The sequence below is a fragment of the Martes martes genome (genome assembly GCF_963455335.1).
Source record: "Martes martes genome assembly, chromosome: 16".
NCBI lineage: Eukaryota > Metazoa > Chordata > Mammalia > Carnivora > Mustelidae > Martes > Martes martes.
In genome coordinates this window covers 1676664-1703490 of record NC_137904.1, presented here as the reverse complement: position 1 = coordinate 1703490, position 26827 = coordinate 1676664, and the positions used below count along the sequence as shown (strand labels likewise).

At 57.0% G+C, this 26827-nt stretch overlaps 3 protein-coding genes across 3 annotated transcripts; 2 read left to right on the top strand and 1 right to left on the bottom strand.

Annotated features, from left to right (window-relative positions):
- Positions 1-11419: 11419 nt before the first annotated feature.
- Positions 11420-18405, top strand: TM4SF5 (transmembrane 4 L six family member 5). Its single transcript, XM_080826089.1, has 5 exons — positions 11420-12375; positions 17292-17372; positions 17681-17817; positions 18017-18197; positions 18314-18405. The coding sequence occupies exons 1-5, from the start codon at positions 12199-12201 to the stop codon at positions 18326-18328; spliced, it is 591 nt and encodes a 196-aa protein (XP_080682215.1). The 5' UTR covers positions 11420-12198; the 3' UTR covers positions 18329-18405.
- Positions 18406-19249: 844 nt separating this feature from the next.
- On the bottom strand, positions 19250-20430 carry VMO1 (vitelline membrane outer layer 1 homolog). Its single transcript, XM_080825750.1, has 3 exons — positions 20104-20430; positions 19880-19995; positions 19250-19607 (listed from the first exon to the last, which is right to left on the bottom strand). The coding sequence occupies exons 1-3, from the start codon at positions 20287-20289 to the stop codon at positions 19310-19312; spliced, it is 600 nt and encodes a 199-aa protein (XP_080681876.1). The 5' UTR covers positions 20290-20430; the 3' UTR covers positions 19250-19309.
- Positions 20431-21992: 1562 nt separating this feature from the next.
- On the top strand, positions 21993-23725 carry GLTPD2 (glycolipid transfer protein domain containing 2; the record flags this gene model as incomplete). Its single annotated transcript, XM_080827413.1, is given in 4 exon segments — positions 21993-22561; positions 22564-22679; positions 22927-23093; positions 23188-23725. Coding segments are annotated over 4 exon segments (999 nt in total). The 5' UTR covers positions 21993-22383.
- Between the last annotated feature and the right edge of the window lie 3102 nt (positions 23726-26827).

Here is a 26827-nt window from a genome sequence, read left to right as displayed (position 1 = left end):
AGGGGGGATTCAGTACAGGCTGTGCGTTGCCATTACTATTATAGCAAAGTGCCCGAGAGACCCAGCCCAAGAGAGACTCTGTAAGTAAAACAAACCCCCCACCTTTCACAGAGACACCATGTCCTCTAGCCCTGGTCCACACTGGCCGGGGCATCCCTCGTTCCCTGGGCTTATCCCCGAGGGACGATCTCCTACCCTCCCCCAACCCTGCCCCAAACCACCCAGGGCTGCTCTCCGCGTCCCCTCTGCGCTCATGGAAACTCGGCTCTGCTTCGAAGCAACTCTTGGAAGGGATTGTTGTTGTCTTTCCCACATTCCCCATGTCCTGGGGTGAGGCAGGTGTCCTTCTCCCTCCCTGCAATGGCTTCCAGGAAATTTCCCTTCCCTTCAGAGCCCCAGGCTCCTGGCTGAACGGCGTCCTTCCCCCGTCCTGCTTGCAAGCATCCCTGGCGTCTGCCCACTTGGTGGGGCCTCAAGCATTGGGTGAAGACTGAGACAGCTGCCTCTGCAGCCCGCCCGGCACCCCAGCAGCTCCCCGTCCCCTGCACGCCTCGCCCCCCGATGGCAGAACCCCAGACCCTGGCGTTATCAGGAGCTGCACTAGTCCCAGCCTCTGGGCTCTGGAGTCTGTTGGCCAGTCCACACGGTCACTGTCCCCGCCCTGTGCGGGTCTTCCGTCTGACCTCACCCCGCGTATGCCCAGCTGTCCACCCCGACCCGGACACCCCCAGTTGTCCCGTCCTCTCCCTCCATCCTTGTTGCAAAATGCCAAGTGGAACCAGGCTCCACCAGGCTCCACCCGCCACGGGACTTTGCCCGCGCCGCTGGGCACGGCTGGAGACAGTCGCCGGCCCGGATCTCGGATCTCGAGACGAGTCTGCGCTGCCCAGCCCCAGGGAGGCTCTCAGCTCTGCCCCTCGGTCCCTCGGAAATGACGACTTCATGTGGCTTCTCTCCCCAGACGGCAGCACCTGGCCATCCTTGGCCGGCGATCCTAGCTCTTGTCCTTCCAGAAAAGAAATGTTCCATCTTTCTTCTCCTCATGACCGTTCCTTGCAAAGTCCTTTTTCTTCTATGTGGGTCTCGGTCTTTGGTGTTGAATTTGTCCCTCGAATGTTTTTCTCTTTCTCTTCTGTTCGTGTTTCAGCCACCCCAGCGGAAGCGCCCTCGTCAGATGATGCTGGACCCAGTGTCAGCTCTCCCCGTCTCGTGAGCATTTAACAGAGCGGCCCGGCCTCCCTGAAACATGGCCTTGGCCTCCAGGACTCACGCGGTCCTGGTCTTCCTCCCACCTTGCCCGGACACCCTGTGCTGACCCCTCCTCCTCTTGCCCATCTCTGAGCCTCTCCTCTCTCTTCTCGACTCTCCTCCCTCTCCCACCCCTGCCCTACTCCTGTCCTCCCCCTGCGTCCTCGTGTTGATAAATGGCCCCTCATCCCATCACCATGTCCAGACCTTGGGGTCAGCTCCCTCTTCACCTCTTAAGCTCTCCCCTGGCTGGCCGAGCTCCAACAACCCCACCTCCCTGCCGTGCCTGCCATGGGCCGCACTGGTCTCCGCAGGACCTTGGCACATGCCATTGTGTACTGCAACACTCTGCCTCCCCGACCTTCCCTCCTGGCCGCCTCCGCTGCAGAGAGGCCTCCCTGGCCTTCCTGACGAAAGTTGTCCTCAGCAGCTGTTACTGCAGCTCCTGAACTCTATTTACCTTCATAACTCATCGCTCCGTAGAGCTGCACGTTTACTGACTGACGCGCTCACTGCTTGTCTCTCCCAGCTGAACCCCCAGCGTATTCAACGGTGCCTAGCATACATCAGTACTCCGCAACTCTTTCCTTCCTACGAAGGGAAAAAGGAGAGTGGGGAGAGGGAAATATCGCACAGGTAGTGGAAGGCCCCGGAAAGTTGGTTTGCGATAAAGCCAGCTTGACTCTCAGCTCGTCCCCTTGGCATACTGCATCAGTCCTGTTGGTGATGTGACACGGCGATTACAAGTGCGAGATTTAGAGTCTAACAGGCCCGAGTACAAGCCCCAGCTTGACTGCTTCCCGCTGTGTGGTCTTAGGCAAGTGACTCAGCTTCTCTGGGCCACATACACTCTTTTTTTTTTTTTTAATATTTTATTTATTTATTTGACAGAGAGAGAGATCACAACTAGGCAGAGAGGCAGGCAGAGAGAGGGGGAAAGCAGGCTCCCCGCTGAGCAGAGAGCCCGATGCGGGGCCCGATCCCAGGACCCTGGGACCATGACCTGAGCTGAAGGCAAAGGCTTAACCCACTGAGCCCCCCAGGTGCCCCCACATACACTCTTTCTGCCGATGTTTGCTGAGTGCCTGCTTTACAACACAAGCACCATGTTGTGCCTGTCGTGAGGATTATGTAAGATAAAGAATTACGAGTCTTGGCACTAAGCCTGACTGATCATCAGTCCTCGGTCCCCTGGTGGTATCAGTGCCTCACGTTTCGCCGTGACCTGTTCTCGTTGTCTGTTCGTAGTCACCTGAGGTTTGCAACCATAGATCAAAAATTTATTCAGGACTGGGGGCGCCTGGCTGGCTTGGTCAGCAGAGTGAGGGACTCTTGCTCTCGGGTCATGGGTTCGAGCCCTGCGTTCATGTAGTGATGACTAAAAAAATAATAATAAACTTCAAAAAAATTTATTTAGGACCATGTTGGGATTCTCCAGGGCTTCGGTTTTGTTACCTAGACATTGGGAAGTTTCTGGTATATCGGCTCGTGGTCAGAGAATGTGGCCAGTACAATTTCAGGTTTGAGGAATCTGACATTTCATCCAGAGCCTAGTACCTGCTTCATATTTGGGACTGTTTCCTGGGCATCGAAGGGGGTGTGTTCTGCATTTATGAGATACAAAGGTCACTAAATATCAGGTAAATCAAGCTCCAGCATGAAAACTTCATGTTCTTTACTGTGTTCCTGGGATCTAGCCACAGGCCCGGGGCACCCCATACAGGCTCAGTAAATACTTGCTGAATGAGTGGTAACTAATCAATCAACCTTATCATCACTTCGATTCTCAATACCTTTGTACCTTTGAGTACTTTCTCCTACTTCACCGGCTCAAGCCAGGTGACTTAGGTTACGGGTTCCCACACTGCTGTATTTCTGACAGCTTCCCAGTTTACTGCGAACTGTTTTGGCTTCGCACATTTTCATTCGATATGACCTAGTGCCCGAAGGTTTGGGGCTGTTACGTAATAACTGTAAATATACCCCATGCCACGGCCCCTTTAACAAAACACGATCTGTACAACACGGTTTAATTCTGTTACGTATTTATTGTTTCGAAGGAAGAACACAATGATACACAAATTTAAACTTTTTTAAAAATGAGAAATGAAAAACTAAAAATAAAAAACGCCCAACACAATAATAAAATCCAAAAGGCAGAAAAGTGCCTTTTTGGGGGCGCCTGGGTGGCTCAGTCATTAGGCGTCTGCCTCCGGCTCAGGTCATGATCTCAGGGTCCTGGGATCGAGTCCCGCATTGGGCTTTCTGCTCAGCAGGGAGCCTGCTTCCCCCTCTCTCTCTGCCTGCCTCTCTGCCTACTTGTGATCTGTCTGTCAAATAAATAAATAAAATCTTTAAAAAAAAAGTGTCTTTCAAAGATGGCGAAGAGGAAGTCCCCTCCCCCTCTGGTGTCCCATCACCCTGCCCCTCCCCCGAGGCCAATACCGCGAACACCATTTGGCCAGTTAGCTCCATTTGAAAACATTAATTTTTTCACGGAGGAGTTTAAAATACTTACACAAATTGTTATGTGTTTCTCACATGATGAGTCACCTTATTTTATGCTTTCTGGTTTTCCTGGATACTTTGTCTTCTACTCGAGTTGAGTTTGCTTTGCTCTGATCTCCTCCAAGCTTTGGAAGGCACACACCCCAGTCTGCGTATCTCTGATGTTTCCCTTTAAAATTTTAAAAGCACTTTTTCAAAGATTTTACTTACTTGTTTGAGAGAGAGAGAGAGTACAAGCAGGCAGAGGGTCGAAGGGAAAGGGAGAAGCAGGTTCCCCGCTGAGCACGGAGCCCGATGCGGGACTCGATCCCAGGACCCCGGGATCACAACCAGAGCAAGTCAGACACTCAGCCGACTGAGCCTCCCAGGTGCCCCTGAAAAATATTTTCAACTTGTATTTCTGGGTGCGAAGTCGAGAGTAAAGTAATGTGCCAAGCGTCTCCCCAATTCAATCAAGAAGTCAAACATATCGCCTTCCTGCCCTCCCCAGATGATGTTGATGAAATTGCAGGTACAGGTGGCCATTACCGTTCACATCTGGCCCCGTGATGGGCGGGGAGATTTCTGCACCTGTTAGGGCCTAACTGTGGCTCCTGAAAGGTTCTATGTTGAAGTCCTGGCCCCCAGGAGCTGAGAACGGGGCCGCATCCGGAGGGAGGGTCTTTACCTAAGTTAGAGGTCACTACAGCAGGCCCTCATCCCCAGAGACCGACGTCCTCCCCAAAAGGGGGAATTTGGACACAGACACGTCCAGACGGAAGATAACACAAAGACGAGGACAGAAGGACGCCAGAGGAAGGGGGCGCCCACGGAAACCAGCCCCGCCGGCCTCTCCATGCTGGCCTTCCGGCCTCCGGAGAAGCCCCCACGGCCCGGACACCGGGTTCGGGCGTCTCCAGTGAATGAATGACCACGAGCAGCCCGCCCGAGGGGACGCACGGACGGGCCTTCCCAGCCGGGCTGCCATCTGCGGGGTCTCTGCCTGCGGCTCGGTGGTCCCCAATTTGGGAAGATGGCCCCGGGCAAGGAGCGAACCCCGAAACGAGTAGACGGTCGACCGTCGGACATCACGGTTTTGAACTGCATGGTCCTTTATCCGCGGGTTTTTTTTCAGTCAGTACAGTACGACACTGTATGTGTGTTCCCTGTGGCTCTCCTGATCACGTCTCCGCTTACTGTACTGTGAGAACCCGGCACGGAACACGGGAAAGCCCGCACAGTCCGTCGCCGATCCTCTGGCCGACTGTGGGCTATCGGTACTTGAGCCGCTGGGAGGGTCCGAAGCTAAACATGGATTTTCGACCGCCTGCCCCCCTCCCCCCACGTCGCTTGTCACCTGGACTGTGACAGCCTCTCGACACCTGGTCTCCCTGCTTGCACATCCCTCCTACAACCCCTACTCCAGACGCCACCAAAACAGTCTTTTTTTTTTTTTTAAGATTTTATTTATTTACTTGACAGACAGAGATCACAAATAGGCAGAGCGGCAGGCAGAGAGAGAGAGGGGGGGAAGCAGGCTCCCTGCTGAGCAGAGAGCCTGACGTGGGGCTCGATCCCAGGACCCTAGGATCATACCTGAGCTGAAGGCAGAGGCTTTAACCCACTGAGCCACCCAGGCGCCCCCAAAACAGTCTTTTTAAACAGAATCATGTGACCCAGTTGTTAAAACGCCTCTCAAGGCCCCACGAAACCCAGCCCCTGCCTTCCTCTCTGCGCCCACCTCCGGCCCCTCGCCCCAGTCCTAATCACGTGAGCCTCCGGTGCCCCCAGAGCCTCTGCCCAGAGCCTGCCGGCCTCCTGGGCCACGCCAGCCTCCACAACCTCTCCTCCCGACCTCGAGCGTCCCCTCTCCCAGTGGAAGCAACAGAGCATCGTGGTCAGGAGCTCGGACCCTGGAACCAAGCTTCCTAGTCTGCAAAACGGGGACATGCAGCCCCTGCAGCCTCACAAAATAAACTCGACATCATCCTGCCTCCAACGTGTCTCTGGAGAGTTACCGGACTTACCGGATCCCGAGCTCCGTACGATCGGTCACTGATCACCGGTCCTTGATGGGGGGCCCTGCTGGGGCAGGATTTCCCAGGAACCCCCCAACGACTGTCCCCAGAGCGCCTCCAGAAACCGCTACTCCTGCCCTCGTTTTCCACGTGCCGGCCACGGAAAGGACTCTCCTGCTCACCAAGTCCTCGCCCCACGGCTTCCCTTCCGTGCCTTTCGAAGCACCTTTGCCTTTTGTCCCCGTTTGAAAACACAGCACTGGGACGCCTGGGGGGCTCAGTCGGTGAAGGGTCCTCCTTCGGCTCAGGTCATGATCCGGGGCGCCTGGGATCGGCCCCACTTCGGTGGGGGGTGGTCTCTGCTCACCGGGGAGTCTGCTTCTCCCTCTCCCTCTGCTCTTCGGCCTGCTCGTGCCGCTCTCTCAAATAAATAGAACAGAATAGAATAGAATAGACCAGACCAGACGTCTTTTCTGGAGCCGTTTAGGGCCACTAAATTGAGTAGAAAGTATAGAATGTTCCCATCACACCCCCGGGCAACCCCCAGCCTCCGCCAAGGTCAACACCCCCTCGCCCAGAGTGGTGTGTGTGTTTCACCCCGTGAGCCTACACAAACCCCCCACCATCACCCACGGCCAGAGTTTATGGTGGGGGTTCCTTTCGGTGTTGGACACTCCGTGGGTTTCGCAAACGTGAGTCACGACCCGGATGCACCCTGAGAGCATCACTCAGAGTGATTTCCCTGCCCCAGACATGCACTCTGGTCTGTCCGTCCATCCCTCTCCCCGCCCTCCCTGACCCCCGGCACCCGTGGCCCTTGTTACCGTCCCCAGAGTTTTGCCTTTTCCAACCCAGCCCAGGGCCGGAATCACGTAGCACTTGGCCTTTTCAGACTGGCTTCTTTTCGCGTACCATTATGCGGCTAATTCTCCTTTATGTCTTTCTGCGGACGGAAAGCTCATTTCACGCTGGACGATAGTGTATTGTCTGGACGGACCACGTCTGTCTCTTTATCCACTCACCTACTATGGGGCACCTTGGGTGTTTCCAAGTTTCGGCAATGCAGAATAAGTCGCTATAAACATCCATGTGCGGGTTTTTGTGTGCACCTGAGTGTTCAGTGCATTTGGGTGAATACCTGGAAATCCGACTGCGGGGTCGCGCGCTGAGAGGGTGTCTGGTCGGGGTCGCGCGCTGAGAGGGTGTCTGGTTTTAGAAGAAACGGCCAGACTTGCTCCCACAGTGGCTGCACCGTGTGGCGTTCCGACCAGCAGGGACTGACACTTCCTGTCTCCCCACATCTTCGCCAGCACTTACTGTTCTCAGCGTTTTGGATTTTGGCCGTTCTCGTAGGTGTGTGGTGGTGTCTTCCTGCTGTAGGGGTATTTGCAGTTCCTTAATGACATGGTGTGGAACCTTTTCTTATGTGCTATTTGCCACCCGGACGTCCTCTTTGGGGAAGTGTCTATTTGGGTCTTTTGCCCAATTTTTTAATTGGATAGTTCTTTTTTTTATTGTTGAGTTGGTGTTGTTTTTTTTTTTTTTTTTTTTTTGAGAGAGAGAGAGAGCACACATGAGCAGGGGGAGGCAGAGGGAGAAGCAGGCTCTCCACTGAGAAGGGACCCCGATGCAGGGCTCGATCCCAGGATCCCAGGATCACGACCTGAGCTGAAGGCAGACGCTTAACCCACTGAGCCCCCCAAGTGCCCCCTAAGAGTGCTTCGCATGTGCTGGTTAACAGTCTTTGATGAACTCTGTCTTCTGCAAGTAGCTTCTCCCATTCTATAGCTTGTCTCATTCTCCTGACGGTCACAAGTTTTTAATATTAATTAAGTCCAGCCCATCGATTACTTCTTTATGAATCACGCTGGAAAGTCAGTCCTACCTTTGGACGGTTTAATTACCCGAATCAGCAAATTCCCTTTTGGGTTCAGGAGAGTTGGGTTTTCTGTTACTTCACATTTATTCCCTTAAAATAGACTCTGGGCATAGCAGACAATAAACAATGGGCAGTTTTACCTCTTTTAACATGATTTTTAGGATTTATAGATATATTTTTTCTCTTCAAAAGACTTTTCTTTTTGAAACAGACTTTTGGTTTCACAACTAAATTTTCCAAAAGAGTTACGTCAGGACTTCCCCATTCAGGGGATTTTGCTTTTACTACATCTCTGGGTGAGTTCAAATACTTTTTTTTTCTTTTTTTTAAAGATTTTTTTTTTCTTAATTTGACACAGAGAGACACAGTGAGAGAAGGAACACAAGCAGGGGGAGTGGGAGAGAGAGAAGCAGGATCCCCGCTGAGCAGGGACCCGATGCGGGGCTCACGATCCCAGGACCCCGGGATCATGACACGAGCCAAAGGCAGATGCTTAACGACTGAGCCACCCAGGCGCCCCGACTTCAAATACTTTTTAAAAGAATTAAAAAGGAGAAGAAAGAAACACAGTTGTATTAGGAACCCATGCATTCTCAGAAACGCGATTCTACCGACGTTCCCTCCCGAAAAGCCCCTTGGCCGGGTCATACGATCACTGGGACGTAGAGCTTTGTTGGGTCAGAATCACACACCCTGTTTCTCTGTCTTCCGGCATTGAGGGCCTCACAGAACTCTCGGGGCCAGGCCAACGTTTTTTCCTTTCTCGGGGACCTTTGATGCTGCTGAGACGTATCCCTTGACGGTGCAGCTGTTCAGGACGAACGCAGGTTCGGCGGCTTTTAACCTCTTCCCTGGGACACGCTGTGCCCTTGGCCCGGCGGACGCAGACAGACCTACACCCGGAGCCCCTTCCTCCCCACGCACACTGTGGACTGTGGCGTCCGGCCACCGGCTTCACCGGGTCATTGGGAACAGCGGGTGTCCTCGCCCGGAGGGACATCTCAAGCATGTCCCCTGCACCCCTCACCCACTCTGACCTCGTGGCAGTCCTGCTTTCCCACATGGGCTTCCATCCTCTTTCCGCGTGGGAGGCTCTGTGCAATCCTGTCTTTTCTCCCCCCAGTACAAGCTGGCCCCTTCGCAGCCCAGCCTGGCTTTCTCACAGGGCTCTCCTGCTTCCAGGGGGAGAAAACCCCACCCAAATCCTACAGGAAGTATTTCTCCAGCGTTCTTTTCTTTCTTTTAGTCTTCCGGATGATGTGACTGTCCCTCGTTCTGCAGAAAATTTTCAGAATCCCTATGATTTTTTGGGTATTTTTTTAAAGTTTCTTTTTTAAGATTTTTATACATTTAGGGGTGCCTGGGTGGCTCGCTTGTTAAGAGTCTGCCTTCGGCTCAGGTCACGATCCCAGGGTCCTGGGATGGAGCCCCGCCTCGGGCTCCCTGCTGAGTGGAAAGCCTGCTTCTCCCTCTCCTACTCCCCCTGCTTGTGTTCCCTCTCTCGCTGTGTCTCTCTCTGTCAAATAAATAAAATAAAATCTTTAAAAAATATATTTGTAGACATTTAGTTGAGAGAGAGTGTGAGAGAGAAAGAGCATGAGCAAGGGGGTTGGACGGCAAAAGGAGACGCAGACCCCCCCCGCTGAGCAGAGAGCCCAGTGCCGGACTCGATCCCAGGACCCCGGGACCACAACCTGAGGCACAGGCAGACGCCTAACCAACTGAGCTACCCAGGCGTCCCGTAAGTTTATTATTTTTTAATAATTTCAATTATATATTTATCATTAAACTTTTTAAAGCTTATTATTTTTTTAGTTTATTGGGTTTTTAAAAATTTATTTGAGAGAGAGAGTGCAAGCAGGGGCGAGGGGCAAAAGGAGACCATCTCGAGCAGGCTCCACGCTGAGCGTGGAGCCTGATGTGGGGCTCGATCTCGTGACCCTGAGATCGCGACCTCAGCTGAAACCATGGGTCTGACGCTCAACTGGCTGAGCCCCCCAGGCTCCCCTAAAGTTTATGATTATTATCTTTAGCAACCTCTGCACCACCGTGGGGCTTCGGCTCATGACCCTGGGACCGAGAGTCGCACGCTCTCCAGCCGAGCCAGCCAGGCGCCCCGTCCCTGTGATGTTTCTCAGATTATTTCTGTGACAGAAGGAACACCTGCGGGCCACCCACACACGGTTTGTTTCCTCTTTACACACCTGAAAAGCGGTATGGCCGGTCAGACCCTGCACGCCACTCTGCCCAGTGGGACGGGACTGAGTCCCCTCTCTGGCCCGGCTGTGGGAAGGCCCGTTCCTGGCGACGCGGTGTCGCTCCGATAGTGAACATCGCTTCTGGCCAGAAAGCCAGAAAGCCCAGCACAGGAAGCCATCCATACGAGTCCCTCGAGGGAGGCTGCGGGGATGAAAGTCAGGACAAGGGACACTTGTGCAACCCTGACAAGCAACCACTACCAGGATGTAGAACGTGCCTCCCCAAACCCGGGAGGATGTAAAAAGCAATTGATGAGAAGAGACAGAAAGTCAATGAAGAGACGCATCAGAACCAACGTGGGCATGTTTTTAAAGCATTCAGCGAACCAAACACCAATTGTCACAACAGCCATCGATGAGTCCCAGGCTGAGCTGGGGGAGGTTCAGAGTCATGTCTGGTTCAAGCGGCAAATTCTTCATAGGTTTTTCTGAATCCCGTTGACTTATTTGTTTTTAAGATTTTATTTATTTAGGGGTCCTGGGTGGCTCGGTCTGTTCAGCATATGCCTTTGGCTCAGGTCATGATCCCGGGGTCCTGGAATCGAGCCCCGCATCGGGCTCCCTGCTCTGTGGGAAGCCTCCTTCTCCCTCTCCCACTCCCCCTGCTTGGGTTCCCTCTCTCGCTGTGTCTTTCTCTCTCAAGTAAACAAATAAAATCTTTTAAACGAAGATTTTATTTATTTACTTGAGAGGGAGAGCCTGAGCTGGGGGAGCAGCAGGCAGAGGGAGAGGAGGAAGCAGGCTCCCCGCTAAACTGAGAGCCCCATGCAGGACTCGATCCCAGGACCCCGGGATCATGACCTGAGCCAAAGGCGGACACTCAGCCGACTGAGCCCCCCAGAACCCCCCCCACCGCGGTTGTCTTATAAACAGGAGGAGTCCCTCCCGGATTCTGGCGTTCGTCCTGAGTGACCAGCGTTCTCCACTTTCTGTCTCTCAGTGGTGGCCTCAGTGGGCTGCTGGGACAAGCTGCGTGAGGGGCACTGGCTGGACACGGCCGTCTGTGTGACGTCTTCATGTGCCCTCTGATGTCCTGCCACCCCACCTCTCCACAGCGCTCCCACACTATCCTTGGGCCTTCAGTTTGCTTTTTTGCTGCCAAGGCCCACATCTGGGTCCCATGCCCTGACTCTGAGTCCCCACGGTCTCCAGCACCGGGCCCTGCCCATGGCGGGGGCTTCATGAATTCACCTTTGGATCGAAACAGACTCTCCATGTCACAGTTGACAGAAACACCCCTCGAACTGGTTGGTGGAACCAAAACCTTGACGGGCTGATCAGGCTTCAGGTACGGCTTGATCTGCCTTCCAGATGGTTTCTCTCCATCTCTTGGTTCTTCGCCCTTGACTGACTTTGCTCTGCGGCAGGCAAGCCCTCCCCTGTGGGGACGCTAGGCCACCAGCAACACCAGCGCCTGCGGGGACAGAGACAGAGCTCCTCCCACCGCAGGCTGACAACCACCCAAACCAGAAAAGACTGTGGCCGGACTGGCTCGCATCCTGCAGCCATCACCGAGTCAAACATGAGTCAGACACGGAGGCTGGAGGGCCAGAGCGTTTGCATCCATCAGTCCTGGGGAGAGCCCCTGAGAGACCAGAGAGAGAAGCGGGCTCCCCACTGAGCAGGGAGCCTGATGGTGGGGGGGGGGGTGTCTGGATCCTGGACCCTGAGATCAAGACCTGAGCCGAAGGCAGACACTTAACCTTAACCAACAAGCCCCCCAGCATCCCCAGAAGGAGGGCTTTTTGGACAAGGACTGACAGCACGGATGAGCGGAAGGTGAGCAACCACCGGCATCCTCTCAGTTTCCTTCCTGAAAGGCCCCTCCCCCCGGGCCCACTGGGAACGAGGGGGCCCAGGAGCGCACCCCGGGCTACAGAGCGCTTCTCACACGGCCCGTGGCACCCGCGCGACCCACCCCCTGGGCCTGGCGTCACCCCAGCCTTCAGGCCCTGGGAGCCACAGGGACCCCGAGGCAGAGAGGCACGGGGGTCGCGCTGAGTCACAAAGCCGGCGAGGAGCCCTAGGGGTGCCGAGAGCAGCAGGTGCGTGCGGGGAAGGAGGAAGAGCAGGCTGACCTCAGGCCACTTCCTCCGAGTCGAGCTCCCCACCCCTCCCAGGCGGGCGCCCAGGCCCGTCCACCTCCACCTCCTCCTCGCCGGCCTCTCCCCCTTATCGCTCCCCGCCGGCCGCTGCCGCGCCTGCTCCCCAACCTTTGTACCTTGCCCCAGACTCACTGTTTTTTTCCTGAGCCTGGGAGTCCGGCCTCACTTTCACTCGGGGCTCGCGTCCTCGCGGCCGCCTCGCCATGTGCACGGGGAAGTGCTCCCGCTTCGTGGGGCTCTCCCTCATCCCCCTCTCCCTGGTCTGCATCGTGGCCAATGCCCTCCTGCTGGTGCCTCGGGGCCAGACCGCCTGGACGGACACCACCCACCTCAGTCTGCAAGTCTGGCTCATGGCGGGCTTCCTCGGCGGGGGCCTGATGGTGAGCGGGCCACGGGGGAGGGGGTGGCGGGCGGTCCCCAAGCCCGGGCGGGGGGTGGGGGGGTTGCGGGGACCTGGAGCCTCCCAGGCAGCCCCCAGACACTGAGCACCCGCAAGCTCAGCACCTGAGCTGAATGCGCCCGCCCGGGGAAAGGGAAGGAAGGCAGCCCCACTTCTGGGGACGAGGGGAGGGAGGCCGTCCTGCCTGTCTCCCAGCCCTGGTCGGGCAGATGCTAGCACACCTCACCGCGAGGGCAGAGGGAACCGCTGACCGTGTGGGCGCCCATCAGGCCAAGATGATGCGGCTGAGGAGGGGGAGGGTGGGGACGCGGGAGCCAGGGGCAGGGTCACAGCTCCGTCATCCCACCTGTCACCTCCGTGTCCCCTCATTCGCAGCCCACCCCGGGCTGCAGAGCTGCCAGCAGCCTGGTGGAGAAGGGGCCCCCGGGTCCTCCCGGAGACTCGATCTGTCAGAAGTGGGGGGAGGGGAGACGCCTCTCTGGACCTCCTCATCCCCATCCTCCCACCCCTCCCTGTTTGGGGGACCTTCTGGAAGGTCAGGATAGGTTAACAGCAGTCATGGGGTGCAGACTAGAGACCTGCCCAGCAGGGTTCCGCACTCCTCATATCAAAGTCTCCCGGGGACAGATGAGGGTCCCTGGGGACAGGGTTCACCAACCTTTGCCTCTTTCTCTGGCCACACTGCTCCGTACACCCTCCCCCCATGTCACACTGCACCCCTCTCCAGCCAACCCCTGCCAACCCCCCTCCCTGCAATCTAACCCATGTGCCTCTGGGGTGAGCCCCCCAAAACCCCTAGCATACCCCCTCACCCAGGCTCATTTCCAGATGCACTCTTCCCACCTCCACGCCCTGAGCCGCCCACACAGTCCTGCCACCCCGCTCCCCCCCCACCCCCCCGCCACAGGCCATGTCCCTGCTTTCCCTGGAGCTGGGTTCCTGCTGCCGAGATCGCAGGATCATGGAAAAAGGGAATGGGACTGCCTGTTTCACTGGCTGCCGTGGGTGGGGGGTGACTGCCTGGTTCAGTGCCCTATACTTGCAGGCACTCGATTAACCCTCCGTGAGCAACGTAAACAAATGAGCAGGATGGGCATAGGTGCCACCAAGGAAACAAAGCAGTGCGCTGCGGGGAGGAGGGGGGAGGGGGGCACGGTCTATAGCATTTTCTTTCTTTTTTTAATTTAATTTAATTTTTTTTATTTTTATTTATTTTTTTTAAAAGATTTTTTATTTATTTGACAGAGAGAGATCACAAGTAGGCAGAGAGGCAGGCAGAGAGAGAGGAGGAAGCAGGCTCCCCACTGAGTAGAGAGCCTGATGCGGGGCTCGATCCCAGGACCCTGAGATCATGACCCTCTGAAGGCAGAGGCTTAACCCACTGAGCCACCCAGGCACCCCTCTTTTTTTTTTTTAACCATCATCTTCTATCCCCTTTGAATTTCACTTGTAGGCAAGAGAGTATACTTTTTTTTTAAGATTTTATTTATTTATTTGAGAGAGAGAGCATGAACAGGGGAAGAGAGAGAGAAGGAAGCAGGCTCCCCACTGAGCAGGGAGCCTGACGCAGGGCTCGATCCCAGGACCCTGAGATCATGACCTGAGCTGAAGGCAGAGGCTTAACCCACTGAGCCACCCAGGCGCCCCAAGAGTCTACTTTTCATTTGTTATAAGTAAACTCTGTGCCTCACATGGGGCTCAAATTCAGAACCCCAAGATCAAGAATCGCGTGCTCTACCGACCGAGCCGGTCAGACCCCCCGTTACAGCATTTGCAAGGCCTCCATAAGGTGAGATCTGAACTTAACCCCACAAGAGAAAACAAAGGACCCCGCAGGCAGACAGGTGCTGGCAAGGGCACGGCCCGGGCCGCATATCTGGGGATCGTATGGGCGTGTCCGGGGCGTCTGGGCTTCAATGAGACGAGATCCGAGGTGGGCACCAGCCAGACCCTGTACACCCTTGTAAGGAATCTGAATTTTATCACAAGGACAACAGCAAACTATTGAAGGACCTTTTACCTTCTTTTGAGCGTTTGAACTTGTAAGTCACATGGAGAACAGCCCAGTGAATGTTCACGAAGTGAACCCCCCACGGACCCAGCACGCAGACCAAGATACCAGTCATTACCAGAATCCCAGACAGGCCTCCCACGCCGGGCTCGACCCCCGTGAAAGTCTCCACCCCCCTGATTTCTAACCCCGTAGGCTAGTTTTGCCTGTTCAGCACGTTATATAAATGAAGTTGTCCAGTATAATAATTTTGTGTCTGGTTTCTCTAGCTCCATGCATGTTTGTGATTTCACTGGTATCATTATGTAGACACGTAGTCTATTATTTCCGGCGCGTTCCGGTGTGTGAATAGACCTCAATTAATTTAAACATCCTACGGGCGATGGATGTTTGGATAGGCCCCAACTTGGGTTTATTACAAATAAGTCTGCTCTAGATGCTCCTATGAATGTCTTCAGGTGAAGTTCTGTTTGCGTGGCTGTTGGATGGATACCGGGGGGGGGGGGGGGCGGGGAACTTTAGGTGTGCGAGCGTTCAGTGCTGATAGATATTGCCGCAGAGTTCTCTGAAGCTCTTATCCCAAGTTCATTCCCACCAGCAAAGTAGGAGAGTTCTAGATGCTCCATATCCTGTTGGATTTAGGGGGTCCCACAGGCTGCCGTGTGGTGTGAGAGCTGGAGGTGAGCCAGTGACCTAAGAGCCCACAGAGGCCACTGTGGTTGGCCAGGGGAGTTGACAGTGGCCGAGAACCAGCCAGGCACCAAGGAAGCAGTTTCGAGCTATGAACTCAGTGTTTCCTTCTGCGTTTACCGTGACCCTTTTCTCTGCGCAGAGTAGATGGTGCAGAGCAAGTCAGGGGGGCTTGTACAACGAAAGGAGCTTAAATGCTTTTAGTAAGAAAACAGAAATCTCGGGCGCCTGGGGGGCTCAGTGGGTTAAGCCTCTGCCTTCAGCTCAGGTCATGGTCCCAAGGTCCTGGGAACGAGTTCCGTGCCAGGCTCTCTCCTCAGCGGGGAGCCTGCTTCCCCTCTCTCTCTGCCTGCCTCTCTGCCTACTTGTGATCTCTGTCTGTCACATAAATAAATAAAATCTTAAAAAAAAAAAAAAGAAAGAAAGAAAATAGAAATCTCAAAGAGGTAGGTCATTCGAAAACTGGTCAGTCCCAAAGGCAGTTCTAGGTGTCTTTGGATCCTGGAGCTTCCCAGGTAAGAGAGAGCAAAGCACCAGGGCCAGTGGTGGTTCTAGACCTGCCGGGAGACATGGAGGCGGGGAGAGGGAGCATCCGGCAGAACTCGGGTTCAGCTCTGCAGGTGTTTCTATGAGGTCAGGATGAATGAGATAACAGAATCAAAACTCCCGGCCCCACCCCTAGGGAGGAACCAAATGCTGCCTGGTGCGCTGTGCGCACACAGGGAGGCAAAGATCAAGACAGCTGTGGAATCCCAGAGATGGGCGATAGGCAAAGAACCAGGGGTTGTGCAAGAGATCAAGGCTAGAGCCAAAGTGAGGAGCCTCGCTTGCCTTCCTAGAGCTCAGTCTTTTATTTTTAAAGACTTTATATATTCACTATTTGAGAGAGAGAGAGAGTGCGTGTGTGCGTGCATGTGGGTTGCTGGAGGACAGGGGGAGAGGGAGACAACGAATCCCAAGCAGACACCACGCTGAGCGCTGAGCCGGACATGGGGCTCGAACCCACGTCCCTGAGATCACGACCTGAGCTGAAATCAAGAGTCGGACAGTCCACCAACAGAGCCATCCAGGCATCCCTCCCAGAGCTCCGTCTTCATGGGCTCCCGTCTGAGGAGACCCTCATGGCTTTGGGCACAGAAAAGTCCCCGTTGAAAGCTAAGTTCACTCTGGTGGGAGCGATGTAGGATGGGGTGTTCAGCACGGGGCCAACAGATAGAGACGTCTTGTAGAGAGGCTGAGAACGTCATCCTTGTGGGAGGTGATCGGGCACTGGACCGTGCAGGCAAATGGACAGCCAGATTTGAGAACCATTAAAGGAGAAGTTGAGAAGACTTGAGGTCTGGCTGGGTGGGAAGGATTCCAGTTTTCTGGTGTGGGTGACCTGAAAAATATTTCCACTGACGGGGACAAGTAAGGTCACAGGGAGGTGAATTTGGGGAACTTTGGCGGACTTGCCAGCTCAGTAGGAGGCTGGCTGGTTTAGGCTAAAACCAAGACAGTGAAAGGAACATACCCTTCAGCACGTAGATTTGAATCTGAGCCTGAGGACTGCCCCCAGGGGACAGCGGGTGCCCTGAGACGGGACGGGCTGCGTGAGGAGGGCCACAGGGAGGAGAAAGGACAAAAAAGGACCAGGGCTGGACCTTGGGGGAGCCTACGCTTCCCATCAGAGCCTTCACTACCTCCGTCCTCCGCCCTCCACCTAATCCCAGCTCACCAGACACTCCACCACCACTGCTCTTCCTGCCGCCCCGGGGGATTTATAGTTACGGAGCTAGTCTTGATCTCTGGTCCCCCCGGTATGCACAGCTCCGGGAGGTGGGTAGGAAGACCCAGAGAGATGAATCCATTCGTGGAGTGTGAAGTGAGCCCAGGGGGTGGGGGGCTTAACCCCAGGCCCCCTGACTCCGGCTCAGATGGGCATCTACTAGGCACCAAGGTCTGTGGCGGATATCGTGACGTGGGGCCCCGCCTCCCCGGAGGCTGCGGTGCGAACCCAGAGAAGTAGGCGCGCACAGAATGGCCAGGGTAGAACCCCAGCGCCCTCTGGGAGCGGTGGAGATAAGGCCTTCCTGTGGTCCAAAGGGCTGAGGGCATCCCGGGCGGCTCCGGGGGAGACGAGCACCGGTGCGTGCGCGGATGCCTGGACGGGGGAGGGGCGGGGGCCGCGCCCTCACACGGACCTCCCTCCGCAGGCGCTGTGTCCCGGCATCTCAGCGGTTCGCGCGGGGGGCAAGGGCTGCTGCGGCGCGGGCTGCTGCGGAAATCGCTGCAGGGTAAGATCCAAGCGGGGGCGGGGCCCGGGGCGGGGTCTCCGAACCGGCCTTCGCAGAGCCACCCCTGAAGCCGCGGGAGCTCCCCCGCGGGGTCCCGCTCCGCCTCGCCCCTCCCCGCCCCCGCTCCCGCCAGCCTCAGCCTCAGCGGGCCTGCCAAGGGGACCGGGGCCCCCACGAGCGCCCGCGGCCTCTGGCTCGTTGGGGCAGCTCCGGGCCGGCCGCGGGCTTGCGCCTGGAGCCCAGCGAGGAAAGGCGCGCGCGCGCGGGGGCAGCGGCCCCGCTCACCGCCGCTCGCACTGCGCCCCCAGATGCTGCGCTCCGTCTTCTCCTCGGCCTTCGGGGTGCTGGGGGCCATCTACTGCCTCTCGGTGTCCGGAGCCGGGCTCCGAATTGGACCCAAGTGCTTAATGGACCGCCGCTGGGACTACCACTTCCGAGACACCGAGTAAGGCTCGGCGCGCCCCCGCCCCTGCGTTTGCCACCTGCCGGGGGCCCGGGACGCCGCGCGCCTTCGCCGGGGCCACCTCCACGTGGGCCGAACCCCCTCGGCGCCTGCGCGGGGCTGGGGGGCGGGCGCTCCGGGTGCGCACCGGGAGCGCCCGCCCCCTCTCACGCGACCCCGCCCGCCCCCCGCCCGGCCGCAGAGGCTCCTACTTGCAGAACCGCAGCCTGTGGGATCTGTGCGAGGAGCCGCCCGGCGTGGTGTCCTGGAACGTGACGCTCTTCTCGCTGCTGGTGGCCGCCTCGTGCCTGGAGATCGTGCTGTGCGGGGTGCAGCTGGTGAACGCCGCCCTCGGCGTCTTCTGCGGCGACTGCAGGAAGAAGGTGGGGCGGCGGGGGCGGCGGGGGCGGCGGCGGGGGCTTCGGCGGGGGCGGCGGCGGGGGCGGGGGCTGGACTCCGCTGGCGGCCTGGCCGCGCCCTCACCGCCTCATTCCCGCAGGGCTCCCCCAGCTGAGGCTGCGCTGACCGCCCTGCTCGCTTCTGGACGCCCGCCTGGCCCACCCCGCCCTGGAAATAAACCTTTGAACTCTCTTGCGCGTCTCAGATGGGGGGTCCCGTCCGCGCAGGAGCGCCCCAAGGCCTCCAGACGCGCAGGGCCTCGGGGGCGCCCCGGTGTGGGACGCCGGCACGTTTCAGCGACTGGTCCCTGAGCTGTGAGCGTGCGCTCAGGTCCGGCGGTAGACGAGACAGGCGGGCTCTATGCGCTCAAGAATTAAACAACCCAGGGGTCTAAGACGGGTACTCTTTTTTTTTTTTTTTTTTTTTAAGGAAATAGATTACTTCACTTTTTAGAAAAACACGCTGGTAATGGGCTAGGTATCGGCTGCTGGAGGGACTTTTTAAGATAAGATGAAGTCTGAGAAAGGGAAATTGGCCCCGCCATCTGGTGAGTGGGTTAGCCAGCTGGGTAGCTGGGGGGTTCCAGGTCGGGAGCCCCAAGGACAGAGTGGGGAGTCCCAGGTGGAAATCCGTACATGGAAAAGCCAGTCTTTCACTTTTGTAGGGAAAGGAAGGAAACTGTGGAAAAGACAAAAGAGCTTAAGCTCTAGAAAATGAGACCTTGAGGTGTTCTAGCTTCATCGTCTTCTGGTTTGGTAGAAGTTTGTCAAGCTGAGGTCCCTCTAGTTCAGAAAGGAAGCAGCCTGAGCTCCTAACGAGAACCAGGTGTCCGCAGACGCCCTCAGGAGGCCGGGGACTTCCGCGCTTGGGTGCAAAAGCGTGTTTAAGGGCATTTTCCAAGGTTATGGGTCCGTAACTTTCAGTGGCCTTTGAGGACGCCTGAGCCCCAACCCGAATTTGGGCCTGGCCCAGTGTCTCGGGCTGGGAGGAGGACGGGGAGACGCAGTTTCCTACCCCTGAAACAAGCAAGACCAGAGCCAAGACAGAGAAGCTTTAATAGCGAGCGGTGGGACTGGCCCCGGGGCGGGCGCCCTGGTTAACTGCGACAGCAGAAAAAGCGCACGTCGTTGAGCGCGGTGTCGTCCAGGAGGCCCCTCGGCCGCTCCACCTTGGTCTGCAAACCGCACAAGCCTTTGGGGCAGGCCTTACTCCACTCTCCAAAGTCACCCCAGGCCAGGCCGGGCCCCTCCAGCTCCGTGCCGTCCGAGCAGCGGAAGCGCACGTTGTTGGCCGCCGTGTTGTCCCCCCGGGCCTCCGGGGCCTCCACGCGCAGTGAGAAAGCGACGAGGAAGCCGCCCCCGGGACACCACAGGGGCTCACTCCACACGCCCCACCTGCGAGGGGAGGGGAGAAGCTCTACCTCTGGGTCTTCCCCCCACCCCCGTCCCGACCCAGCTTTGGGGTCTCCTCAGGGGGTGCTGCACGACTCCGGTGGGTGGGGTCTCGTCGCCCGACCTCCGCCGAGGGGCGCAGGGAGGTCTCCACCCACTCCCCAGGTCTAAGCTGCCCCACAGCCCTGGAGGAAACTTTTAGGGCGGAGGGTGGGCGTGTAACAGGGTGAGGGGCATATCCGCATCCTGGGGGGCCCTTGGACCCTGTCCCGCACCTTCCAGACTGGGACTGCACCACTTGCTTGTTGCGCTCTGCGTTCCCCCGCGAGCAGTGCAGTCGGATTCCGTTCAAAGCAGTGTCATCGCCAGGAAAGCCTTGGGGGGGCTCCTCCTGGGCAGGGCGATCGAGGGGTAAGGACCAGTTAAAAGACTGTCATGCTGTGTTCCCTGCACGGGGTCGTGCACCTCCCTCCTCAGAGACCTAGGCCTGAATCCCCACCTTGAGCGAGAACCCGCTCGCGAAGAATCCATCAGGACACATCTCGGGCCAGGCCCAGTCACCCCAAGGACCCCCGTTGGTCACATCGATGACCGATGCGTAGTCGCTGAGGCGGTCTGCTGGTGCGTGTCCCCAGCAGGTGGCCCATAGCAGCAGCAGCAGCTGGGCTCCTGGCCCCCTCTCCATCCTGCAGCCTCTGTGAGCCTGGCCCCTTACGCAGATTTATACCACCTCTGCTCCTCTGAAGGCTCTGATTACGGAAGGGCCTCCTGGATTAAGTGACACCCGAAACTAATCCGTTCCGGGAACCTTGCAGACTTCACCTCTGCTCAAGGAGACAGAGGCTTCAGCGCCGGAGAAGAGAAGGGGCTCAGAGAACTGACCAACTGTTGAATGACCGCCCCCCCCCTCACTGAGCATTTACTGCAGGCTCTGACTTCTGGTTCTGTTCTGCTGGTGGTGTTACTCAATCCTCACGGCGGGTGTAGGAGGGGGGATTACCCTTTCTACTCCGCAGATGGTGGAAATGGGGCTTAGAGATGGCACGCAACGTGCCTAAGGTCAAGGTCAGCAAGCTGGGAAACGCTCCAGCTCTGGGAAGTGGAGAGACCCTCCGTCTGGGGATGGAAAGGATGTTCTGAAATGTTGGAGAAGATGGATAACCAGCAACCTCAGGGACCTCCGGGATTGGAGGGAGCATTAGAGGGAGAGATGGGGCAAGAATCCAGAAACTGTGCGAGCTAGGAAGGACCTTTTTAGTGATCACGGCACTGACTCCCAGAGACTCTGGGGTACCCCTTCCCCTAAGAAGAAAATATACACAGACAGGAACAATTCTAGGAAGTTTATGGACAGGGGATTAAGAACCCCTAAGAACAAGAGATGCTGTTTTTCGGGTTTTTGGTGGGTTGGTTTTTTGTGTGTGAGACTGATTTATCTATTCGACACAGAGGGAGAGCACAGGCAGGGGGAGCAGCAGGCCGAGGGAGGAGAAGCAGGCTCAGGCTCCCCGTGGAGCGGGAAGCCCCATGTGAGACTCAATCCCAGGACCCTGAGGTCATAACCGGAGCCTAAGGCAGATCCTTTATGGACTGAGGCACCCAGGCACCCCGAGAGATGCTGGTTCTGCCATCACTTCCTGGGTCCTTCCCCTGAGTGTTTTCCTAGCTATGACCACCAGGTGGACTCCTATTTGGGGAAGAAAAAAAAAAAAAAGGCTCATTTGTCATGGGGTACACCACCCGATTTGCCTGCTCTCCACACTTTCCTGTGTTTATTCAATACATATTTATATAGCAGTAATGTATTTTGGCCTAGGCACTATTCTAAGTGCTGCAAATAGAACAGCAACCAGGAAAAACGAGGCCGCTGTCTTCATCGGAGCCCACATCTGCATGGGGGAGACGTGATACATTTTCCACTGGGCCTGGAGCTGTGTGAAGGCTCTTTTGTCTTCTTGAGGCTTAGGACAGGGCCTGGATGCAGAAAGAGTTCATAAAGTTTGGTTTGAAGAATAACGTGGGGGACGTGCTTGCCTGGCTCAGTCCGCAGAGCATGCCACTCCCGACCTTCAGGTCAAGAGTTCAAGCCCTACGTTGGGCACAGAGATTACTTAAAAAAAAAAAAAAATCACACACCCCAAAAAATGAATAATGGAAGAGCCGGAACCAATCTGGGGTTTAAAAGAAACTAAACCGCAAATACGTAAATGTATAAAGCATCCAGATGGAGACAGGTCCCCTGGAGGCAGGCTTGTGAATTTAGAAGGGGGTACTTCCTGGACCCCAGGTGCCCTGCGTTTGAACTTCATAGGTGAAGATTTGTGGAGCAATTGTAAGATTTTCCATGTACAGTGTTTGCACATACGTTACCGTTTAATCCTCGGGTGAGATCGACAAAGTACCTATTATTGTCCTCAATTTACAGTAGCGAGAATTCAAGCCCAGAGCTAATGTAGGGCCCACACCATTGCTCAGTGGGGGAGCTGGTTCGACCCCAGGCCCTCTTCCCTCTTACTACAACCTGGCCCCACGCGGAAGGCAAACACAGAGACGTGTGGCCGCTGCCGAACCCATCCCCCCGCCGCCATCCTCTTCGTCCGGTGAATCCCCCCAGTCCTCTTCATCCGATCCTTTTCCCCGCGGGGATGCTGCCCTCTGGGGCAAAGGGCACAGGGGAAGGGGACTTAGTAGGTTAATTATTAACCCTTAGCAACTTAAGGCACCGGAGGCTTCTGCCGAGGCGCAGGGACAAGGGGTGGCTTGGGCTGGAGAGGGGGCGATGGCCCGGGCAGCAGCCGTAGGGGTCGCGCTGCTTCGGCTGGCCTCGCGGCGCCGGGTCCGCCACGCGATTCCTCTCGCGCTCCTCTCGCTGCTGCTGCTCTCTCTCTGCGCTTGGAGCTCGCGTGAGTGCTCGCCTCCCTCCTCGGCTCGGGGAGGAACGGGGAAGCCAAACGCTGGGGACCGAAGCCCCCTCTCCGAGCCCTCAGCGCTCGGCCTCGCCCCTCCCCAGGCGCCCCCCCAGGCTGCGGATCCGGGACGCAGTCGTGCATTCCCGAGGGCACGCCGCCCGTCCAGGTATGCCCGGCGCAGCTGGGGCCGGGAGCTCCGGGTGGGACCCCGATCGCGGGCACGGGGCCAGGCCGAGGATCGGGTGACGGGCGGGTCCTGCGCCTCGGCTCCCCTCTCCCGTCCGCAGCCGAGTACCGCAGCGGAGACGCCAGCCAGGGGTCATTTGTGCAGGGTCCCACGGGCCTGCGGGGCGAAGGAGACCCGGCAGGCTAGGGGTTCTGCTTCCGCCCCTTCCGCGCGTGTCTACCCCCAGGTCCCGCGGCAGTCGGGTTCCCTGGAGACCCCCGAGTGGGAAGAGCCTCCGTGTGGGGGTCCCCAGGGCGTGCTGGGCCACGTGATGGGGCCGTTCCGCGCCAGCCTGGACCCCGAAGGGGACGTGGCTTTGTCGCAGTACCTAGCCGGATGGAGGGCGCTGGTCAGGTGAGCGCTCTCGCGCCCCCCACCCGGCGCCGCCTCCCGGGGCTCCCCCGCCCCCTCTCCAACCACCGCGCTCCGCCCGCCACCGAACACGCAGGTTCCTAACTCCCCTGGGCTCCATCTTCGCCTTCGCCACGAGCGAGGCCTTCGCCAAAGTGACAGCCCTCGAGGCTCGGGTGCACGGCCCGGAGGCGGCGCACTACTCGACGCTGCTGGCCATGGCGGCGTGGGAGCGGCGGGAGGGACGGCTGGAGCGCCCCGGCGTCGCCCCGCGAGACACCGCCAGCTCCTCGGGCTCCCGGATCCTGCTGCTGCTGCACCGAGCGCTGCGCTGGTCCCAGCTCTGCCTCCACCGGGTGGCGACCGGGACGCTCGGAGGCCCGGACGCCGGCGCGCAGTGCAGCGACGCGTACCGCACGGCCCTGGGCCCGCACCACCCCTGGGTGGTCCGCCAGGCCGTCCGCCTCGCGTTCCTCGCCTTCCCGGGCCGCGGCCGCTGGCTGGAGCTCGCGTGCCCGGGCGCCGGGGAGGCGGAGGCGCGGGCCGCGCTGGTGCGGGCGGCGGGCACGCTGGAGGATGTCTACAACCGCACCCAGCGCCTGCTGGCCGAGCGCGGCCTGCTCCGGCTGGCCTGAAGCCCCCGCGGGCCGGACGCGCGGAGACCCAACCTCCCGGCGTCCGGCCCGCAGGCCCCCGCGCCCGCCCAGTGGGCGGGGCCGCCGGAGCCACGCCTCCGCGTGACGTCGATGCCTAGAAGGCCCGCCCCCGGGGGGGTGGGGTAACGCCCCGCCCGCTCTGCGCAGCCGCCGGGCGAGGGGCGGCGCCGTGGGAGTAAGACGCGCTCGTGGGGCGCGGCGGGCTCGGGGCGTCTCGTGCGACGACGGCAGGCGCTGGAGGGAAGTGGAAACAATGGACGTGGGAAGATGCGTCATCCCTGTTCCCGGCAGCCGCAGCCTCACGCTCCCAGCCACTCCCAAGGCTGCGGGTGCCGGCTGCGTGCCCAGTCCCCGGCCCAGCCCCGCGCCCCAAGCCCCGGCCCAGCCCCGCGCCCCGAGCCCCGGCCCAGCCCCGAGCCCCGGCCCGGCGCGGCCCGCTGCTGCCGGGCTCGACCGCACACGCCGCCGGTGCAGCCCCCGCGCCCGGAGCCGCACCTCTCCGTGTGCGCGGCCGTCCCTGCGTTCGGCCGCCGGAGCGTGAAAGCTGCGCGCCAGGACGCACCAGCGGGCGCGCGGCTCCTGCAAAGGCCCCCTTTGCAGGCATCGGGGACCGGGAAAGTGGCCGTTTCACACGCCGAGAAATCAAAGGGTGGGTCCGGCCCATTTCCTCCTGCACCCCAGAATCCTGTCTGTGCAGCTTCTGTTACGTGTCTTCGCCGGAATGTCTGCTAGACACAAGGAACCTAACATGTCCCAACCTGAGCTTCCGATGCCTTCCCTCCCCGCAGGTACTTCCTCCAGTCTCTGCCAGGGCAGCCCATGACCACCGCACACTTGCACGTCCTTAAGCCAGAAAGTTGGTAGTCGTCCTGACTTCCGTTTCTCTCTCATCCCACCCGCATCTGATCTGCCGAATCTGACCATTTCCCACTATCTGCACTGCCATCCCCCTTGTCAAGCCACCTTTATGTCTATCACCCGGATTATTTCAGTGGCCTCCTAGTTGTCTCTGTGTCCCATACTCGGTTTCCCTATTGTGGGTTTTCGTAGAGCAGCCAAAATAGTCTCTCGAAAGATCATATCCCATCACTTCCAGGCTCCAAACCTTCCAGTGGCTCCCTATTGCACTCAGATGAAAAAAAAAAAAATGAACTTAAGAAGTAAATTTTCTGGGTTATATTTTCAGCTGAGAATGATGAAAACCTTCGTAAAGGTCCTACGTGATCTGACTGTACTGGCCAAATTGACCTCTTGGATTTTCATTCACTATTTCAGGCATGATCCTGCCTCAAGATTTTTGTACTGTCTCTTCCCCCTGTCTGGAAAGCTTTTCCCCGAAATAGAGAAATGACTTCCCTCACTCCTTCCTTCTGGACTTTACTCAAATGTCTCCTCAGGGACACCTTCCCTGATGATTTTTTTTTTTTTTTAGATTTTTAAAATTTACTTATTTGACAGACAGATCACAAGTAAGAGGGGGTGTGGGGGGGAGCAGGCTTCCCGCTGAGCGGAGAGCCGGATGCGGGGCTCCATCCCAGGACCCCGGGATCACGACCTGAGCTGAAGGCAGAGGCTTTAACCCACTGAGCCACCCAGGGGCCCCTTCCCCGATGATTCTTTCTAAAATTTCAACACACACACTCTTCCTATTTCCCTTCCCTACTTTGTTTTTTTTCTTAGCATGAGTCACCGTCTAATAACATGCTGTGTTTTGTAATTATTTGGTGTGTTTTGTTTCCATTGAGAAATGCAAGCTGCATGGGGCAGGGAGTTTCTAGACAGAAATTTGTTCCCTAATGTACATCCAGTGCCTCAAACAGTGCCTGTCTCCTAAGTAGACACTCACTAGCCTTTTGTTAAACGAATGTCTGAACACGTGAAATGGTTCAGATGGCTGGAGCCTAGAGTCCAAATGAAAAGAGGAGGTTGCACAGTAATGCAAATGTAATTAATGCTGCTGAATCATATGACAAAAATGTTTAAAATGCTGCACTTTACGTTACATTATTTATACTTTCCTGCAATAAAAAATTACAAAGTAAAGAGGAGACATGATTCTGGACAGGTGGTCAGGAGCAGGTTCAAGGAGGATGTTACAAACTACCTTACAGAGATAGGACTTTGTCTCCAGAGTTCATCTGAAGCAGGGGATCGTTTAGATCAGACTCGCAATTCAAAAACCTGCTCCAGCTGTGGTATGTAGAAGACTGCGGCAGGATCACAGGGAGACCGCCCCGCACAACACCAGTAAAATACATGTTCTTCTCAAGCGCACATATGACATGCTCCAAGAGGGGCCGTATGTTAGGCCTCACAGTAGCTCAATAAATTTTTTAAAAGATTTTATTTATCTATTTGACAGACAGAGATCACAAGCAGGCAGAGAGGCAGGCAGAGAAAGTGGGAGGGAATCAGGCTCCCCGCTGAGCAGAGAGCCCAACGTGGGACTCGATCCCAGGACCCTGAGATCACAACTCGAGCCAAAGGCAGAGGCCTAACCCACTGAGCCACCCAGGGGCTGCTAGCTCAATACATTTTAAAAGATTAAAACAATAAAAAAAAAAAGATGAGGGGCTCCTGGGTGGCTCGGTCGGTTAAGGGTCTGACTTTTGATTTCCACCTGGGATCGAGACCTGCGTCAACGGAGAGTCTGTTGAAGATTCTCTCTCCATCTCTCAAATAAATAAATCTTAAAAAAAATAAATTTCATAAGACCGAAGTCACAAAGTATTCCCTAAAAGGAAATGAAACAGAAATCCCTAACAGGAAGGGATCTGAGAAATTCACAAATACGTAGAAAAGAAACAACATGCTCCTGAGCAACCAGTGGGTCAAAGAAGAAATCACAGGGCAGCGCTGTGAGATGAGTGAAAAAGAAAACAAAACATGTCACAGCTTAGGGATGCAAAAGCATAAGCAGTGCTCAGAGGGAAACTGGTCCCTGTATATGCCTATTTTAAAAATGAAGAAAGATCTTAAATCAATAGATCAAGTGTCCTACTTAAGAAACTATAAAAAGGGGTGCCTGGGGGGCTCCGTGGGTTAAGCCTCTGCCTTCGGCTCAGGTCATGATCTCAGGGT